The sequence below is a fragment of the Sciurus carolinensis genome, chromosome 16 (assembly GCF_902686445.1).
Source record: "Sciurus carolinensis chromosome 16, mSciCar1.2, whole genome shotgun sequence".
In the NCBI taxonomy this organism is placed as follows: domain Eukaryota; kingdom Metazoa; phylum Chordata; class Mammalia; order Rodentia; family Sciuridae; genus Sciurus; species Sciurus carolinensis.
In genome coordinates this window covers 11,223,932-11,245,466 of record NC_062228.1, presented here as the reverse complement: position 1 = coordinate 11,245,466, position 21,535 = coordinate 11,223,932, and the positions used below count along the sequence as shown (strand labels likewise).

Here is a 21,535-nt window from a genome sequence, read left to right as displayed (position 1 = left end):
AAGGCTGGTAGTTCAGGGTAGAGCTATTGAGTTCCAGCAAACACACATACACAAAAGAGCGAACCCTAATGTATGGTATGAATTTTAAGTACTAATGAAGTACCAGTGTAGCCAGATGTGGTGACACACCTGTAATCCCAGTGCTCCTGGGTTCAATCCCTGCTACCAAAAAAAAAAAAAAGGGAGAAGAAAAAGTGTCAAGGTATGTCCATCATTTGTAACAAATGTACCTACCCCTCTGGGTTGGGGTGTTGATAGTGGGGGAGCCTGTGTTATGTGGGGATATTTGCTGCACTTTTTCTCAATTTCTGCCATAAACCTAAAATCCTCCAAAAATGTAGGGGAAAAGGAGACTGGAGGTGAGTGGGGGGATGGGGAGTTGTTGATCAAGGGGCATAAAGACTCAATCAAGCAAGATGAGTGAATTCAGTAGATTAAAAACTGTAACTATAGTTAGCAATATTTATACTTTATATTTGCTAAGAGGGTAGATAAGTGTTCTTAACACACACACATACAAGGTAATTACATGGTGATGGGTATGTTAATTACCTTGATTGTACTGCATATTTTACAATGTACATCCCTTAAATATACAGTATGCAATGTTTATATTTAGTTGAATATAATTCATGTTTCATAATGTAATCAATTTAACAAAATAAATATACACAATTTTTATAATGGTCAACTATACTGCAATAAAATAGGGATTGGGGAGAGAGCAAAAGAAAAAAGCTAATTGCTAAACATTATACCCTGTGAGGGCTACTTTTTTTGAAAGAAAAAATCAGGTTTATATTTAACAGTATGATGTTATCTTCTGAGATTATGGGTGATAGTTATTTTGTTGCACGTTTTCTTTTTTTTTTTTTTTTTTTAATATTTTTAAGGTTGTAAATGGATCTTTATTTTATTTATATGCGGTGCTGAGAATCCAACCCAGTGCCTCACATATGCCAGGCAAGCGCTCTACCACTGAGATACAATTCCAGCCCACGTTTTCTTTCATACTGGGGATTGAACCCAGGGACGCCTCACCACTGTGCTAAAGTTCCCAGCTCTTTATAATTATTGGCTTTTTAAAAAAAAAATTTTTAGTTGTAAATAAACCTCTATTTTACTGTTTATATGTGGTGTTGAAAATCAAACCCAGTGCATCACACACGATGGGGAAGCTCTCGGCCACTGAGCCCTGTTATTTCAAGACAGGGTCTAACTTGCATAGGGCCTCGCCGAATTGCCAAAGCTGGTCTCAAACTCGCAGTCCTCCTGCCTCAGCCTCCCGAGTCGTTGGAATCACAGGCGTGAGCCACTGTGCCAGCCCGGCCCGTGTAATTTTAAAGTCAGGATTTTGTGTTTTGAGAGGAGGAAGTGGACTTTAATTCACAGCCCAGCTCTGGGAGAAGTGAACAGATCAGGCCAAGGGATTATCTTGGAAAGCGTTCAATCGATCCTCTAAACAACGCGTAGCATTCCCGAGAGTCCCTAATGGCGCAGCACGGAGGCTTATGGGAAATGTAGTCCCGAAGCCCAGCGCCCCACCCATCGGAGCACCCTGGGAACGGCGAGCGGCCTTTCTATCTGCGCATGAGCAGTGCTGCGAGCGCGCCGGAGGCGCCCTTCCCCCACCTCCAGCCGCGAGTGGGTGACAGGGTCCCCTTCTCCGCGCTTCTTCGCCGCTACACGCCGTAACCCGGCGTGGCACGGAGCCACGAGTGGAGGCTGTGCCCTGCCAGGTATGAGGGGAGCTGCCAGGCAGCTCTGCGCGGCCTAGGGCGGAGTGGCAGGAGATGACGGATGGGTTCATGCCCGGGCGGGGTGGGAGCCCAAACTTCGGCGACTCGCGGGAGGCAGTGACCCTTGGGGAGGTGTCTGGGGATGCCCGGCGACCTCCTCCGACCGGGGCCCGCGGGACCCGCCCGGCCCGACTTGTGAGGGCGGGGACGGCGGGGGACTAGGCGGCTGCGAGGGCTCGCCTTCTCCCTTTGTCAGGAGACGCGCCTCCGACGGGCGGCGAGGAGCCCGGGCCGCGCGAGAGCGAGTCCGGAAGGCCCGCGGGCGCGCGCGGGCGGCGAGGGCGGGGCCTGCGCACCTGGCCACGCCTGCGGCTCCTGCGGCGCGCGCCCGTCCGTGGGCGGGGTTCCCTCGGGCACCCTGTGACTTCCGTTATGCTGGGCTCAGTGTCAGCAGAGGCTCGCGGAGGGGAAGTGATTTACTTAAGGTCCTACGGCCCGCCGGTGCTCTGTGTGATGTCAGAGCAGAAGTGTTTTCATTTGTCTTTTGACTTTGCGCTCTGGTAGTTTTTTGATATGCACGCGTTTTGAATTTCTCCTTTTAAAATTCTTTTTCTTTTTGGTCCTGGGAATCGAACCCAGGGTCGCATTATCACTGAGCTACAACCCCAGCCCCTTTTGTTACTTTAAGACAGAGTCTCGCTAAGTTGCCCAGGCTGGCTTGGAACTTGAGATCCTTCTCTCAGCCTCTTGAGTAATTGAAATTTCAGGCGAGCACTGCATCTGGCTTGAATTTACTGCTGTTTCCTTTTATTGCACCCAGGAGCCTTCACCACTTAGAGATTATACACATTTTCCCCATGATTCTGGTATTTTTGGAATCAATTGTATTTTTATTTTTAATTGTTGGTACTTTTATTGTGAATCCATTAAGGGTTAAATTAGACTAGGAGTAATGGACACCTTTAGGATAGTCTCCTTGCAGACTTTACCCTTCTCCCAATCCAACTTTTGTCAACCTCAGCCACACTTTATAATCTAAGTAAAAGATTTTTAGCTTATTAATTTTTTAATTAATATAGTATTTATTGCTTTTGAAGATGGATTTTATTTTTTGGTAGAGGGAACTGAACCCCTCGGCGAGGCACTTTACCACTGAGCTACATCCCTATCTCTTTTTATTTTTTATTTTGAGACAGGGTCCCACTAAGTTGCTTAAGGCCTGGCTAAATTGGTGAGGCTGCCTTCAACTTCCCATTCTCCTGCCTCAGTCTCACCAGCCTCTGGGATTATAGGCTTGTACCCCTGCACCCACCTTTTCTACATTTTTCTTTCTTTTTTTCTTTTTTTCTTTTTTTTTTTGTATTTGTTGGTATTTACACTTATTTTGTGTATTTGAGACCCCCTCCTCGTACTTTTTTATTTATTTAATTATTTTTATTGATGTCTCTGCATCATTCTAGATATTGGTAATTTGTGGGTTTTTTTTTTTTTTTTCTCTCAGTTTGGTTAGAGTTTATCAGTATTGATCTTTTCAAATACCAGCTTTTGGTTTCATTGTACTTCTCTTTTCTTATTATTTTCTGCTCTTACCTTTATTATTTCCTTCCTTATGCTCGCTTTGAGTTCATTGTATTTTTTTTCCTGGTTTGACAGAGTGGAAGCTTAGACCATTATTGAAAACTTCCTTCTGATAGAAACAGTTTATAACTGACCCTCCAAATACTGCTTTAGCTACATCTCTCAAATGTTTATATATTGTGTTTTCAATACCATTTCATCCCCCACATTTAATCCCACCCCCTGCCGTCATACATGCTAGGAAGCATTCTACCACTGAACTATACTCCCAACCCTTAATCCCAAATTTTTAAAAGTTTCCCTGTGACTTCATTTTTCACCCACTGGTAATTTAGAAGTATATTGTTTAATTTCTAAATACTTGTTTTTTTTTTTTTTTTTCCTAGCTCTCTATTACTGATTTATAGTTTTAATTCTGATTTGGTTAAAGAATATACAATATTATAAATTTCAGTTCTTTTAAATTTGTTATAGTCTGTTTTATGGCCAAAAAATTAATATCTCTGGGTGAACATTTTATGACTATTTAAGTCGATATCGTGGTCCAGGGTGGTTGACAGTGTGGTTCAATTCTTCTGTAACCTCTCAGGCTTTCTATGTGGTCTGTTACTGAGAGAAAAATATTGAAGTGTCTAACTGTAATTGTGCATTTATCTATTTTTAAAGTTCAGTTCTATCCATTTTTGCTTCTTGTGTTTTAAATTCCTTTTGTCAGATTTTTTATTATTATGTTTTTTAATGTCAGAGATTGAACCCAGGAGCCCTTTACCACTGAACCACATCCCCACCCCTTTTTATTTTTTATTTTGAGACAGTTTTGTTAAGTTGCTTAGGGCCTTGTTAAGTTGCTGAGGCTGGCTTTGAACTTGCAATCCTCCTCCTTCAGCCTTCTGAGCTGCCAGTATTACAGACATGCACCACTGTGCCTGGCTCTTAGATGCAGATACATTTAAGATTATTACATTTTCTTGGTGATTTGATATATTCATTATTATGTGACGTCCCTTCACTTCAAATTTACTGAAATTTCCCTTAACTGTGTTGAGTCTGCTAATGAACCTGTCGAAAGATTCCTTCATCTCCATTAGTTGACTTTTCTTTCTTAGCATTTTCATTTGATTTTTTTCTTGCAGTTTTCATCTCTTCTGAAATACTTTATTTGTTCATTCATGTCACCTACCTTTTCCATTTAAGCTTTTAATATGTGAATCATAGTTGCTTTAAATTCCTTGTCTGATAATTTCAGTTAAAGTTAAGGGTTCTGTTGATGGTTTTGCCTTTTGATGGTGGGTTGTCTTGGTCTTGCCATTTTGGGTCTCATAATGTTTGATTGAAGGTGGATGTTGCCTTTTTGATCCATTTTGCTCCATCTGAAGAGGCAAAGAGACTATCCCTAGGAGGTAGTATTTTCCCACGTGGTGTGTAGGGATTTCTAAATAAGATATTTCAGGGGGGCTAAGGCAGGCCAGATCTTTGATAACAATACCTTCCTTTTTATTCTATTCCAGTTCTGCCTTCATAATTCTCAGCCTTTACCCAAAAACTGCAGAAAATGAACAAATCCCAGGTGAGTTGTTTGTTTACTCCCTACTTGTTTTTCATTGCATTTGTGGAGTTTTACATGGCTCCAGAAAATGATAGAAAAGTATAAATGAGTAAGACTCAAGGAAAACAGTAAGAATAAGTGATCAGTGCCAGCAACCAAATAGCACATTGAGTTACATGTCTGTATTGGTTATGAAGATGGTTTTGGACAGCATCCTCAGAAACAATCAAAATTAATCAAATTATCAGTGTGTCTAAAATTGCTTCTTACAGCATTCTTCAGCACAAGTGCAGCATATTATTGTAAGTATTTTGTTTTTCCAACCAGAGTAGCATGGTGCCAGAGAACTCGGTAAATATGTATATTTAAATTTTTCCCCTATGTCCCACAGGTACCATTGCCATTACTTTCTTGAGTAGCTTTCCAGAATTGATGTGTACATATTTACACAAGTATAAATACATGTACAGATATAAGGTAGCATAGCATGTGAGTCAGACTCTTCTATTTATAGTGGTTTTTTTTTTTTGTTTTTGATAGTGGTGGTGTTTTTTGAGTATTCAGGAATTGAACCCAGGGGCACTTAATCACTGATCCGCATCCCCAGCCCTTTTTTATTTTTTATTCAAGGCAGGGTCTCTCGCTAAGTTGCTTAGGGCCTTGATAATTTACTGAGACTGGTTTTGAACTTGAAATCCTCCAATCCTCCTACCTCACTTCCCAAGTTGCTAGGATTACAGGCATGCACCACTGCCCCTGGTTTATATGTTTTATTTTTAATGTTATTCAGATTAACACCTTGAGTTACTGTGTTATATTGTTAGAATTGATAAATCTATATTGATACTTTAATTCAAGTCCATAGTTTACATTAGGATTCACTCTTTGAATTATACATCCTGTGGACTTTGGCAAATGTAAAATGACATGTATCTACTAATATAACATCATACCAAATAGTTTCACTACTCCTAAGTCCCCTGTGCTCTATTTATCTCTCTTGCCCTTTCTTTAAGCCCTGGCCTCAGGTGATCTCTTTATTGTCATATCTCCCTAGTTTTGCCATTTCCAGAATACCATGTAGTTGAATTCATACAGTAGGTAGCCTTTTCAGATTTTTTTCCTTTACCTGAATATGCATTTAAGGTTCCTCCACTTTTCCCCTGGCTTGATAATTCATTTCTTTTTAGCACCAGATAATATTCCATTGTGCAGATGAACCAATTTATGTATTCATTCACCTATTGAAAGACATCTTGGTTGCTTCCAAGTTTTGGCAATTATATGAAGGTTTTTATGTCAGCAAAAGTTTTTGACTCATTTGGATAATTACTGTGGACATGATTGCTGGACCATATAGTAAGAATATGATTAGTTTTCTAAGAAACTGTCAAACTGTCTTCCAGGCGGCCCTACCATTTTGCATTCTCATCAGCAATGAATGAGAGTTCCGGTTACTCCATACCTCACAAGCATTTCATGTCGTCAGTGTTCTGGATTTTGGCCATTCTAATAGATGTGTAGTGGTATCTTGTTTTAACTTACAATTCTCTAATGACATATGATGCTGAGCATCTTTTCATGTGTTTATTTGCCATCTATTTATCTTCTTTGTTGAAGTATTCAGATCTGTTGCCTTTTTTAATCAGGTTGTTTGTTTTGTTTAGTTTTAATAGTTATTTTTAGGGTCTGGGAATGTAGCTCAGTGGTAGAGCACTTGCCTAGCATGTGCAAGACCCTGATTTCAATCCCCAGTACTGCTTTAAAAAAAAAGTTATTTTTATATTTTAGGTATTTTATCAGATGGGATTTTGAAGATTTTCTCCTGGTCTGGTTTGTCTTTTCATTCTTTTTTTTTTTAATCATTCAATAACATATCTTTTGCTGGCGTGGTGGTGCACAACTGTAATCTCAGTGACTCGGGAGGCTGAAGCAGGAAGATCATGAGTTCAAAGCCAGCCTCAGCAACATAGCGAGGCCCTAAGCAGCTTGGGGAAACACTGCCTGTAAATAAAAATATAAAAAAGGACTGAGGATGTGCCTCAGTTGTTAAGTACCCTGGGTTCAGTCTCTGGTCCAAAAAAAAAACTTTTGAAGTCTTTCTGTATCAGAGTATAGAAGGCTTCTTCATTCTTTTTTTCTCCCTAATTTTTTAAATCCTGTAATGTAAAATATGTTCAGAGCAGTATGCAAGACATTATAACTTTTTTTTTAAGTACTAGTGATTGAACCTGGGGGTACTTTACCACTGAGCTATATCCCTAACCCTTTTCATTTTTTATTTTGAGACAGGGTCTCCCTGAGTTCCTGAGACCTTTGCTAGCTAACTGAGGCTGACTTGGAACTTAATGATTCTCCTGCATTAGCCTCCCAAGTCACTGGGATTACAGGCATGGGCCACCATGCCCAACCATTATAACATTTTTTTATGTGTGTTATAACAGTATGTCTAACAAATATGTATACTATAAAGAATAATAATAATAAATGCCATTTTAAGAAATAGAACGTTATCTGTTCTTTATGATACATTTCAATTAGATGCTCCTAGTAGATAGTCATTTTCTCAACATTTTTGTTAATCATTCCTTTTCTTTTTTTATTTCTTAAATTTTTTTTAGTTATAAATGGACACAAAGCCTTTGTTTTATTTATTTATTTTTATGTGATGCTTAGAATTGAACTCAGTGCCTCACACATGCTAGGCAGGTGCTCTACCACTGAGCTATAGCCCCAGCCCCTCCTTTGCTTTTCTTAAAGGTTTTGCCACTATGTGTGTACCTCTAATCAATGTAAAATTGAATTTTGAAAAATTATAACTGGAATTAATATTGCGTTGGTTTGCCTAACCTTTTGATTAGTGGACGTTTTTGTGTTTTGTGTTTTTCTTTCAGATGTGTAAGATCTAAAAGATGTCCTTTCATGCACCTATGTGCCCTTCCTCAAGACTTAGGGTTTTTGGGCTGGGGTTATAGCTCAGTTGGTAGAGTGCTTGCCTTATAAGCACAAGGCCCTGGGTTCAATCCCCAGTACTGCACAAAAAAAAAAAAAAAAAAAAAAAAGACTTAGGGTTTTTTAAATTTTTTTTTTTCAAATTGCATTAGCTTAGCTGTGCATGATAGCATGTACCTGTAATCCCAGGGACTCAGAAGGCTTAAGCAGGAGGATTGCAAATTCAAGGCCAGCCTCAGCAACTTAGGAGAGACCCTGTCATAGCAAGACCCTGTCTCAAAAACTAAAAAGGACTGGAGATGGGGCTAAGTGGTTAGGCACCAATGGATTCAATCTCAGCACCAAAAAAAATAAAAATAAACACACACACACACACACTGCATTAGCTTGTGTATTCCTGGTGGTGGAGTAAAATGATACAGCCCTACTGGGAGCACTGTGGCAGTGCTTACCAAGCAAACCTAGTACTACAAATCTAGCCATGTCTAGACATTTTGCTACTACTGGACAAAATCTCCCCATAGTCTAGCTTCAGCATTCTCAAGTCATAGTCTAGTTTTCTTTTTTTCCTGAGAGTTTACAAAAGTCTCATTTGGGGGAATCATTACAAGCTCACAAGAAACATAAGGAAACACAGAGTTTAATACAGTTGGTCCATCTGGCAAGGGCAAATCGTAGATCAGGTGTTGAAGTTCTGACAGGAATATAATTGGAGTGGGATGCTCTGTTTTCTGTTTCTTGGCTCTCTGCTCAATGGCCAACTCTCAGAAGTAGATTAAAGAACCCTTCTGTGAGATGAAGTGTGTTCTCATCTGATCTAAGTCAGCCTGTTGCAAGGGGAGAGACAGTTAATCATGGACACATGTTCAAGACAAAGCAAACAAAGTACAGATAAGAATTTGGGCCAGGCTCCCCCACACAGTCTGCCCTCAGGTTAATAAAAAGGTGATAGAGTACTTAGTTAAATATGTATTTTAAACAAAGTTTAATCAGTATTTGTTTTCCTCCCAAATATATTTTCTTTTTGCCACAACTCCCAAGTTGTTGTCATCCAAAACTTACAGCTTATTATTTAACACTATCTCCCACTCCATATTTGCTTATTTTAATATATGTTGCAGATTTGCTATGGTTTTTGCATCTAATTGATCCATAGTATGTTTAATTTTCTTCTTCTGGAGTATTTCTTTTTTTGCACTGGGGATTGAACTCAGGGGCACTCAACCACTGAACCACATCCCCAACCCTTTTTTGTATTTTATTTAGAGACACGGTCTTGCTGAGTTGCTGAGGCTGTCTTTGAACTCACCATCCTCCTGCCTCAGCCTCCCGAGCCACTGGGATTTACAGGCATGTGCCACCATGCCTGCCTGGAGTATATCTTCTAATAGTAGTAATACCTAACATATTATGTTACAGTCATCATTTTAGATCATGGACTATGAACCCATTGCCTAAATGGCCTGCTGCCTTGTTTTAGTATGACCCACAAGCTAAGACTGGCTTTTGCATTTCCAAATGGATGGGAATAAAATTAAATGATTAGCATTTTGTGCATGAGTGTGTCCATAAATCAAGTTTATTGAAACATACCTACACCATTTGCTTATACCTTGTCTCTGCTTTTATGGTAGGATGGTGGAATTGATTCATTTAAGCAGATCTACATGTAGCCTGCAAAATCTAAAATATTTACTAGATCCTTTCTAGAAATGTTTGCCTGTTCATTGTAAATATTTTCAGCACTTTGCAGATATTCCATCATTTGGCTTCCATTATTTCTTTTGAAAAATAATCCATCAGTTTTATCGTGCCTTTGAAGGTATAAATCTTTTTTCTTCTAGGGTTTTTGCCAATTTTATTATGATGTGCCCAAGCGTGGGGTTTCTTGTACTTTACTTGGGGTTAGTGGTATTTCTTGAAACCGTGAACTACTGTGAGCGTATTTGGAAAATTCTCAGACATTGTCTCTTCAAATATTTGTAGTGGATTTTACCTCTTAAAATAGAACTCTAGGCCTGGGGATATAGTTCGGTTGGTAGCGTGCTTGCCTTGAAAGCACAGGGCTAAGGCTTCAATCCTTGGCACCGCAAAAAAAAAAAATAGAATTCCAAGTGCAACTATGTTAGCCTTTTTTTTGCTGTGCTGGGGGTTTGAACCCAGGGTCTTGTGCTTGTGAGGCAAACACTCTACCAACTGAGCTATATCTCCAGCCCTAGACCTTTTAACTTATGTGTCTTTTTAGGCTTTTTTTTTTTTTTTTTTTTAGGTGTTGGGGGTGGTACAGGGATTGAATTCAGTGACACTTGACCACTGAGCCACATCCGAAGTCCTGTTTTGTTTTTATTTAGAGACAGGGTCTCACTGATTTGCTTAGTGCCTTGCCATTCCTGAGACTGGCTTTGAACTCACAATTCTCCTGCCTCAGCCTCCTGAGCTTCTGAGATTACAGGTGTGCACCACTGTACCCGGCTGTCTTTTAGACTTTTTGATGTATTTTTTATCCTTTGTTCCTTTTGTATTTATTTCGGTGTGGATATTTTTTACTGACATTTTCCATTTCACTAATAATCTGTTCAACTGTCTGTCTAACCAACTGTTAAATCCAGCTACATAGTCAGATGTGGTGGTGCATGCCTGTAATCCCGGCAGCATGGGAGGCTGGAAGCAAGAGGATCACAAGTTCAAGGTCAGCATGGGCATCTTTGTGAGACCCTATCTCAAGAGAAAAAAAAAAAAGGGCCAATGGTGAAACTCAGTGGTAAAGTGCCCCAGTGTTCAATCCCCAGTACAAAAAAGAAATTTCTTTTACTACCATTTTTATGACTCGAAGGGGATTAGGAGATCCTTACTTATACCTGACAATTTGTGTGTGTGTGTGTCTATGTTTTTTTGTTTTGTGTTTTTTGATACAAAGGATTGAACCTAGGGGCACTCAACCACTGAGCTATAGCCTCTGCCCCTTTTTTATATTTTATTTAGAGTCAGGATCTCACTGAGTTGCTTAGGGCCTCTCTAAATTGGTGAGGCTGGCTTTGAACTCGCAATCCTTCTGCCTCAGCCTCCCAAGCCATTGGGATTCCAGGCATGCACCATTGTGACTCCCTGAATATATCTTAAGGACAGAATCAGCTTTTGTTGCTAGATACCTGTCAAATGAGATATTGCCAAAGATACAGGGAATCTGAATATCTTTTTTTTTTTTTTTTTGTGGTACTGGGGATCAAACTCAGGGCCTTTTGCTTGCAAGGCAAGCACTCTGCCAGCTGAGCTATCTTCCCAACCCTGAATCTGAATATCTTAACCATATATTTTTGGAGACAAAATATAATGAACAAGATGTACCATAGGTGTTAATTTATAAATTTTCATAGTGGATAACTTACAACGTGGTAAGAATGTTTTTGTATATCCTTTCTACATCACCAAAGCTGATCATTTCAGAATTATATGCCATTTCAGGGATCAGTTTCATTCACGGATGTGACTGTGGACTTCACCCAGGAGGAGTGGGAGCAGCTGGACCCCTCTCAGAGGATTCTATACATGGATGTGATGCTGGAGAATTATAGCAACCTACTTTCAGTGGGTAAGGACAGCTTTCAGGTGTATCTCCCTGTTTGCCTAGTAGCATTGAGTTTCTGAGTGACAAAGTGGTGTTGATATCAGACATGGAACTTTTGACTTTGTAGAAATGAAAGCGAATCAAAAGAGCATAAACACACAGGCAAGGCTTTATTGGAACTTCTTTTTTTTAATTTAAATTTTTATTTTTACAGACTGCATTTTGATTCATTGTACACAAATGTGGTACAACTTTTCATTTCTATGATTGTGCACAATGTAGATTCACACCATTCGTGTAATCATACATATGCATAGGGTAATACTGTCTGTTTCATTTTTATTGGAACTTCTGCTCAAGCAAGAAGGGAGACAACAGTCCTGACAACATGTTGGGCTGGCTCAAACATAAGACAAAGGTTATAGTTTTTATGGCATCTTCCGGGAAGGCGGGGGCCCAGTCTTTTGGTGTTATCATAGGGAGTGGTAGGGTTTTAGTTTTTCCTGTGCTCTTAATGCCTCTTGATGGGATGAATGTCAGGTTACTTTACAACTATTATATGCATGTGTTTGTCCCTCGCCACCTGGAATTTGCTCTTTATCTGGGAAAGTCCCTAGTAATCTTTTTAGATCAGGGCAAACTATCATCCTATCTCAGGGGGTTTGACTTTAGTGACCTTATCTCATCCCACTTGTAACTTCTTAGTATTTCTGCTGACACCATTGTTTCAGAAGACCAAACTGATTCTTCAACTTCTCAGCTCCTCCTCGTATGCTATCTTAATTTTATAGTTAAAAGGTTTCACTTTTAACTCCTAATTTCTGGTATGTCTGTTAAAATCCTATAAGACTAGGCCGTTTTGGTGTCAGCCCTGTTAGAATACTGAGATGCCACAAGAAATCCAACGTGCTCAAAAGTGGGTCAGCAGGACAAACTTTACTTCTGCCAGAAGGGTATGCCACTGAGCCTGGCTAGCAAGTGCACTTGGGCAGGCAGTCCACCTGCTTTTATCCCTAACATAGTGCTCCCCCTTGCCCTGCCAGGAGCAGCTCAGGGTTACAGTCTGTGACTAGCTAATTTTAAAATTGGGGTAGACAAAGGGAGAGGCTCTAGTTATGATTGGATCTTTACATCCTGATTAAGACTAAATGCTGAATTCTAAAAATGAGCCATCAAACTTTCCATTTCCCACAAGTCCCCCTTTTTCTTTACATACCTTTGGTCTTATTTTCATTTTTGTTTTTGTACCCTTTGGCGTTGCTATCCGTCCTAGATATATTAGCTTTTTGAGGTGGAAATGGCCCATGGTAATGAGTTCTCCCTCTGTTAGCAGTTAGATAGCCATGATGGTGATTAGGAGCACTCGGTAAGGTCCTTTCCAGCTTGTTTGAAGCTCATCTTCTTTTCAGGTCTTGATGAAAATCAAGTTGCCAGACTTGGAAGCTTTATATCCTATCTGCTCTTTAGGTGATGGCTTATTGTCTTGGATTAACTCAGACTGTTTTATGAGAAGCAGTGGTACTGCAAAACATTAACAGGCAATAGTTAATGAAATTAACAAGAGCAAAAACATTCAGTTTGTATAATAGCTATGAACCAAGAAACAATTTTTATAATCCTAAACCTTTACATAGTTGTGTGTTATATCCCCTGGTTATTTGAGATCCTAGTAACCTTTACAATAACAATCTATCCATTAACAACAAAAATTTATGCTTTAATTTATAAACTTAAATGAACTTAATTCTACCCTACTTTGGAGCCATCCTAACATGGAGTAGGGTGAGAGGCAGAGCCTTATATCAGGTAAGGTAGGGTTCTTTTTTTTTTTTAATACTTTGTTTAGATGTTGATAGACCTTTATTTTATTCATTTATTTATATGTGGTGCTGATACTTGAACCCAGTGCTAGACAAGCACTCTACCCCTAAGTCACAACCCCAGCCCCAAGGCAGGGCTCTTAACAATACAACATTACATCTAAAACTTGAATCAAACAAAAACTAAGAGCTCCTGATTTTCTTTTTGTGGAAAAAATGGGAAAGTGCTTCCATGTTTTACAATGTCAACCTTTAAACAAGTTGGACTCTCCTTGTTACCTTCCAAAAATATATAAATTCCTATTCCAGGGTAAAAAGTAACAAAATTTTATCAAAATTTTAAAATTCTATTACATATATATATACACACACATACACGTATCTTATTGATAACAGGTTACCTTTATCCAGTTATAGGACATAAAATAAGTCTCCAATTAAATTTGTTATTTCTGTATAAATCCGAAAGAGCTTACCACTACAGACCACTTTAGTTTGGAGAACACTAGCTTGGACGTGCTTCCCTAAGCTTTTAGATGTATATATTATCTCTAGTGACATATGTTTAGAGTGTTTGATAAAACTGCCTCAATTCATGTTTTAAAAATTTGTCCAGAAGACAGTGGACACCTATTAATGCCTTTCTTAAGGAGAGGGTGTGTGTGTGTTAAGGAGAGAGTGTGTGTGTGTGTGTGTTAAGGAGAGGGTGTGTGTGTGTTAAGGAGAGGGTGTGTGTATGTGTGTTTGTGTTCCCCCACCCCCAGGGCACTTATTCCTCTTTAAACAAAATCTTGGTTAAGATAATACTGATTACCTTTCTCAAGGTCCCTTTGGCCCAAATGACTTCTACTCACTTTTAGATGAACTCCAGCAGAGCAGACCGATTCCTTTTCCTGGGAAGCACTTGCAAATGAATTTGTTGCTTTTTAGGTGAGAATGTTATCTAGACATTTAATTTACACGACAGATTTTATCCCAGGAGAGGGATGGACAATCTGGCATATTAAAAAAACAAAACAAAACACAACAACCACTAAAAAAAACTGTCTTAATCTTCCCCCCAGGTTGCATTCAAGGGGTTGGAGCACAGGATATTGTTGAGCTTGACCTGTCTCCTTTATCATTGTCACAATATCATCAACTTTGAGCAAGTTTCCCACTCTCAAATCCACTGTCAATTTTTTTTTTTTTTTAAATATCCAGGGCACTTGTGTCCAATGAACATACAGGGACTTTAGGGATCTCTCTGCAGAAACACGGGTGCCTGCATACATGGGGACTCCAGGAGGTGGTCCTTATATTTTAACTCTATGGGCAACAGGCAGGGCTGTACCCAGAAATGTCCCCTGGCCAAATAGGGCATCCTGCCAGATCTTTAAAAGGGAAATCATTTTGTCCCCAGGTTATAATCTACCAGCGCTGGAACACATTATCATGTCCTTTGTGACTGGCAGCTTTCACTCCCTGAATAAGATAGGATAGTTAATTGTCAGGCACTCAGGGTAATAATAGACCCCGATTAATGTGTGTTTTTTTTTTTTTAATTTTATTTTTTTTTGTTGTAGATGGACACAGTACCTTTATTTTATTTATTTATGTGGTGCTAAGGATCGAACCCAGTGCCTCACACATGCTAGGCAAGTGCTCTGCCAGTGAGCCACAATCCCAGCCCCCAACACATTTCTTAATATCTTTTCAGCATGGACTCTGATCAGTGCCTTTATCTGGAAGCCATAAAAACTTCTGTTAGGTTCCCCCTCACATCACAGGACCTTCATCTTCTCTCATTCAAACAAATCTTACTCCTTTTTAATAAGATGAAATTATTTACTTTTTAATAATACTTTAATCAAAACACAGCTGAAACTTGTAGTTTACGTATAGAATTATACCTGTTAGAATTTTAACTCTTAGTAACCTTGCTTTTAGGTTAAGATCCAGAAATGAGCAATCTTAAACTTTTTCTTTATTTACCAATTTATAAAAACAAGTATATGTTACCTTTTGGAATTCAAGAAGCCAAGAGTACTTGAATTTATAAGTTGATGTTTTAGTATTTCAGATTTGCAAATTAATCAGATGTCTCCTCTAACAAACACATTTATGAAGATTAATTCCATTTATGTTAAAACTAATGTACCCATTTCTAACTTAGGTTACCCATGAAGACCAAGATATCTAGTCTAGTTAATACTTTCAGTCAATTACTCCTGCCAAAGAAAAATCCTCAGAAGCAATGGACATTGTACTTGTAAACATTTTATAGAAATCAACACTGATTGGCTGACCACCTATAAAAATGTGTGGGCATCTTTATTCTTACCAATTTAGTTTGACCTTTTTGTTAAAGTTTTATTTAAGTTAAATAGTTTTAAGTCACATGAACTGAAATGCATTTGGATCCATTTATTAAATTTATGACATTTATCTGTAAGCTACTTTTGATACCATGTACACAAGCACATATACAAACATGACATACAATACATGGGTATGCACAAGTATCCCTAAAACAGACAGGAAACAGATTTGGTAGCTCTTTGCCAGATATTAAATAAATCCCTACATGTAGAAGGGACAAGAACTATTAAAGACTTTAGAAATTAAAATAGAGCCTATCACAAATTTTTACAGTATGACCCAGATAGGAAAAGGGCCTGTGCAGTTGGGAACATTAGAAATAGTCTGCCAACCATGGTGGACACAAAATCAGAGGTTCAGGTGGCCACTCGTCTTCCATGGGGGCAAATTTACTTCCACCATCACCACTGTTTATACATATGGGATCTTTTCATTGTCCTTCTCTGTCACTGGGTCTTGAATTTTTATTCCCCATTTTTTGTGGGTTCCTGTAATTAAATTTCCTCCTGTGTACTCAACCCCCCTTTATTGGAGGTTTCTTGTATACCCCTGGACCCCGCCACCCACCCAATCCTGCTTTCTTGGTTATGGTCTTGTGTTTCCAAATAGAGTTTCAATCATACTTGCAACCTCTGGGTTGACCCAACCACCAAGACAGTACTTCTGTCTTAAGCTCAGGAATAGATTTTCCTACCTTGGTCCACGCAGGGGTTACATGTCACGGCAAGGTTGGCTTGGGCCCTTTCCCCAGCACAGCCACTTCACTTTCCACATTGGGTCCATTGTCAGCCTCAGGGTCACAGTTCCCTTCCCCACTCCAACTCTGCAACAGGGCAGCAGGACACATCTCCCCTAGGTAACGTATGGACCCCATGCCAGATGCCAAAATTATTAGAAATACCGAGGGGCCCCAAGAAATCAAACATGCGCTCACGTCAAGCACATGTCGGAGTGGGGAAGGCAAACTTCCTCTGCCAAAAGGGCAAGCCACCGAACCTGGCTAGCAAGTGCACTTGGGCAGGCAGTCTGCCGGCATTTATCCCTAACGAGGTGCTTCCTCTTGCCCTGACAGGAGGAGCTCAAGGTTACAGTCTGTGCGATGGGCTACTTTTAAAATTGGGGCGGGCAAGGGGAAGTTCTCTAGTTAAAATTGGCTATTATTGAATTTTTACATCCCAATTATGGGTAAATACTATATTCTAAAAAGGACCATCAAACTTTATTTCTCACAGCCTCCAACTTCAAATATTGAGGCTGAAAGTATAGCCTCTGAAGTTCTGCCGTCTGTATTTTCAAGGTTCCTGTAGTCTGAGGAGTTAGGAGTTTTGTTTGATTATTATTACTATCATTATGGTTTTTGTGGTTTTGTGGTGCTGGGGATTGAATCTGGGACCTCACACATGCTAGGCAAGTGCTGTACCACTGAGCCACATCCCCAGCAGGTATGTTCTATTGTAAACTCATATTATCAAACTGGATGTGATTTTCAAGTTGGAGCAGTAAGAGTTGTGGGTAGCATAGTTAGAATTGCCAGTTTAGAACTTACTAGGGCAGATTAAAAGAAGGAAAGTGAGAAACCAATAGAAGTAGTATGTTAGGGATTTTGAATGGGTTGGTAGTTTTGAAATTTTTCAAGGATTTATTTTTCATTTTATTTTTTATTTTTTTGGTACTGGAGATTGAACCCAGAGGCACTTAACCACCACATCTTCAGCCCTTTTTTTTTTTTTTTTTTTTTTTTTTTGTATTGTATTTGAGACAGGATCTCACTGAGTTGCTTAGGGCCTCACTAAGTTTCTGAGACTGGCTTTGATCCTCCTACCTCAGTCTCCCAAGCCACTGGGATTATAGGCATGTACCACAGTGCCTGTCAAGGATTTATTTTTCTAATCCTAAAACTTTTAGAGATGCTGAATATAAATGATCTATACCTTTGATATCTTGAGTTATACCCCCAAATATCCAAACCCCATTCCCATTTTTATCTTGGTGTTGTAATTAGTTGCTCTTGCATTAGTATTCTCAGTTTGCCAGACAGAATGGTGACTTTTATATGTAGCTCATGGGAATTGGTGTCATAGCCTCAAAGAAGATAATTTTTTTAGTATAAGAGTAACATCGTTGTCCTGGATAAAATGGCAGCAGAATCACAGGTGAGTCAGGAATAACCAGTAATACATAAGATAAAAGTAAAGATTATTAAGGGCCTAAGTCAAGACTGAGTAATTTGATCCTTTATATCTGTTCAAATGAAAGCGGAGCTATATTTACAGGAGAAAAACATTATGGTGGTAAAAACATTCATTCTCCAACAAGTTCAGTAGAATACAGCAGTAAACCCAGCAATTGCAGTGAGTGTGTCTGTTGTAAGGATTTGGATTTATTTTGTATTTTCAACAGAATGAGTTCCTGGATCTTGCCATCCATTTGCAAAAAAACTTAGAGTTCTGTAATAGGATTGTTTCTACAAACTATGAGAAATGCTGATTTCCAGAGGTTATTTTGGTTTTTATGAGCAGAGTAGAAGGAGGAGGAAAGCCAAGAAGCATGCAGACCAGACTGATTTACTATAGTAATTGAAAGTGTCAGTTACTAACCTCTCATCTGCCTAGGTAACACCACTGAACATCTTCATCTACTTGTTTTCTTGGTCTCCATTAACCATTCAGTGTTCTTGAGGACACTGGGAATCTCCTTTATTCCTGGAATTGCCAGCTTTCCCATATTATTTGTGCCCTGATTGCTGACTTTGTTTTTATTTCAGTTCCTCTGTTTACTTTAAGGTCATTTTGTCATTTGTAATGCTACTTGTGTGCATTGTCAATTTACACTTTTTTGTGTGCACAAGCTTTATGTATCTCTTCAAGATTTAAGAGAGGAAAAGTTTGCACTGGGATTTTTTTTAGTACTAGGAAACAGGATCCCAAACTAAAGAGTCAGCCCCATAAGATATTTGTGGAGACCCCTTCTACAACATTATAGAAAGGATTGATAAAGTGCATTTCATTCTGCTCTACCCTAGAGGTGTGGAAGGCTGATGACCAAATGGAGAGGGATCACAGAAACCCAGATGAGCAGGCGAAGCAGTTTATAATCCTCAAAAACCAAACCCCAGTTGAAGAAAGAGGTAATCTCTTTGGAAAAACATTTAATTTGAATACAGACTTTGTTTCTTTAAGACAAGTGCCCTATAAATATGACTTATATGAAAAAACTTTGAAATATAATTCAGATTTACTTAATAGTAATAGAAGCTATGCAAGAAAGCAAGCCGATGAATGCAATGGCTTTGGAAAACCACTCCTGTATCTGAAGCAAGAGAAAACCCATCCTGGAGTAGATTACTCTGAATATAGTAAAAGTGGGAAAACCCTCAGCCATAAAGAAGTCATTTTTAAACATCAGAAAATTAAGAACTTGGTTCAGCCTTTTCTTTGTAATTACTGTGACAAAGCTTTCTCCTTTAAGTCACTGCTCATTAGTCACAAGAGAATACACACTGGAGAGAAACCCTATGAATGTAATGTATGTAAGAAAACCTTCTCCCATAAGGCAAACCTCATCAAACATCAGAGAATTCATACTGGGGAGAAGCCCTTTGAATGTCCGGAGTGTGGAAAAGCTTTCACCCACCAGTCAAACCTCATCGTACACCAGAGAGCACATATGGAGAAGAAGCCCTATGAATGTGGCGAGTGTGGAAAGACGTTTGCTCAGAAGTTTGAACTCACTACACACCAGAGAATTCACACAGGAGAGCGACCCTATGAGTGCAATGAATGTGCAAAAACCTTCTTTAAGAAATCAAACCTCATCATACATCAGAAAATTCACACAGGGGAGAAACGCTATGAGTGTAGTGAATGCGGCAAATCTTTTATCCAGAACTCACAACTCATCATACACATGAGAACGCACACAGGAGAGAAGCCCTACGAATGTACTGAATGTGGCAAAACCTTCAGCCAGAGGTCAACTCTGAGGTTACATCTGAGAATCCACACAGGAGAGAAGCCGTATGAGTGTGCCGAATGTGGAAAGGCCTTCAGCAGGAAGTCCCGGCTGAGTGTCCATCAGAGAGTTCACACAGGGGATAGACCCTGAGACTGCAGCCAAGTTGTACCGTGGAAGACCTTATACCCAGATCCTTCTGGTGGGGTGGAAACCTCACGAAGGTATGCAAGGAACATGGGAAGTCCTGTGAGATAAAATTTCTCAACTCAAATTGTGTAAAATACAGGAGAACAATATCATACTGGGAGTTGGGTATAATACCCAGTTAAAGACTATATATCAGAATATATCAAATTGTAGATAGATACACCCAGCTGTACCACAATGAAGTTTTAAAAATTAATGAATTGAATATTCTGGGTAGCAGAATAAAGCATATAGAGACAATACCCTAGGAATATATATGTGAGTATGCCACATAACACATTTTTAATCTACACATGTGAATTTAAGGGTCACGGGAGTTTGGAATTCTTGTCCTCTGTGATAATTAGGACACAAGATTTTCCAAACTAAACATCATGTGCATTAGTATCTTTCCAACCTAGTATGCATTCCAAATGAAATATTAACGATTTTAAAGTAGCACGTAGCCTGTGTTTTCACCTACTGCTTGCTGATATAAGTTGTGTGACCATTGTTATTGAACTGCCGCCTCAACAGACAGCTGTTGTGGGAGTCTTAACCCACTTTTGGGTTTGAAGATTTTTTAGAAGTATTTATAAAAATATGCAAATGTGCGATAATTAAGAGGCTATCTAGAGAATAAAAGGAAACAGATATGAATTATATTACTCGGTATACACACAGAATGAAATTGTACCGTGTAAAGAGAATATCCTTATCCATCATGTACTTGTTATTTTTCTGTGGGGTATTTACATACAAATGCATGTCTATTACCGAAATATCGTGTAACCCAGAAACCACTGTATTTTTGTGTGTTTCCCTGTTTCTCAATATTTTATGAATTGTCTTGCAAAAAATTGTAATGTTTATGTAGCTCATAAATGTTAGTCATATTTCAAAGACTTTAGAGGAAAAAATAATTTATTTTAAGAAAACTCAAGAATTGTCTATTTCATTGCTTTTTAAAATTTCCATGAGCATAATCCACTTTAGAAATGAAGTATTGCAGAATTCTTTTGTTTAAAAGAGATATTTCTACTTTGAGTTTCACACTCAACCTAAAACATTCCCTTTGGAACCTGATGTAGCATAAGTTATTACCTTTCCTTTCAGTGTTCACACTTTAAGTTAGACTTTCCAGTGATCTCCCCATATATTGTTTGTTGATTAACATTTAAAAAGTTATCATTTTGCATAAATAAAAGATGTGCCATTTTAGCCTTGATTTCACATTGACAGGTTCAGCCTTTCCCTGTGAACCACAAATCATGCATTAGAATTATAAATAGCAACCAAAATTCTATTTTTTAAGATCATTGTTTTGTGACCACATATGAAAATGAATGACCTTCTGGGCAAATATATCATGATATCCATAGCCCAATATGTCTGTGTATTTCAAAGTTGCAGTCTTTCCTACTAATGACAAGGAAGCAGGGGGAAACGTTGATTTCATACACTGCTGTTAGAATTGTAAATTGTGAAAGCCTCCTTGGAAAACATTGTGACTGTCTTTTAACATTAATTATATATATATATATATATATATACATATATATATATATATATTTCAACCCAGGAACCCAGGAATCTCACGCCTGAGAATCTATTTCTAAGGAAAAAAAAAAAAATAAAGTGCCAGTATTGGAGATTTTATGTTTATCGATGTATATTGTATTTTTGGTAAGGACCAAAAAAAATGAATAACCATCGTAAGAAAATGATTGAATAAATTGTGGTAAAAATGTATGATGACTGTGTGGTATTCCTTTGGAAAAAATGTAGGATCAAACTCTTTCATGTTGAGAGAAAAAGAGAATGTGAGAACATA

General features: G+C 38.7%; 1 protein-coding gene and 1 non-coding gene across 2 annotated transcripts; both read left to right on the top strand.

Moving 5' to 3' along the window:
- The first annotated feature begins 1,611 nt into the window (after positions 1-1,611).
- On the top strand, positions 1,612-21,218 carry Zfp1 (ZFP1 zinc finger protein). Its single transcript, XM_047529831.1, has 4 exons — positions 1,612-1,739; positions 4,826-4,884; positions 11,278-11,404; positions 18,584-21,218. The coding sequence occupies exons 2-4, from the start codon at positions 4,870-4,872 to the stop codon at positions 19,663-19,665; spliced, it is 1,224 nt and encodes a 407-aa protein (XP_047385787.1). The 5' UTR covers positions 1,612-1,739; positions 4,826-4,869; the 3' UTR covers positions 19,666-21,218.
- On the top strand, positions 7,829-7,900 carry Trnai-uau (transfer RNA isoleucine (anticodon UAU)). The gene has a single exon. It is a non-coding gene; the product is annotated as a tRNA-Ile (tRNA).
- Positions 21,219-21,535: the final 317 nt, after the last annotated feature.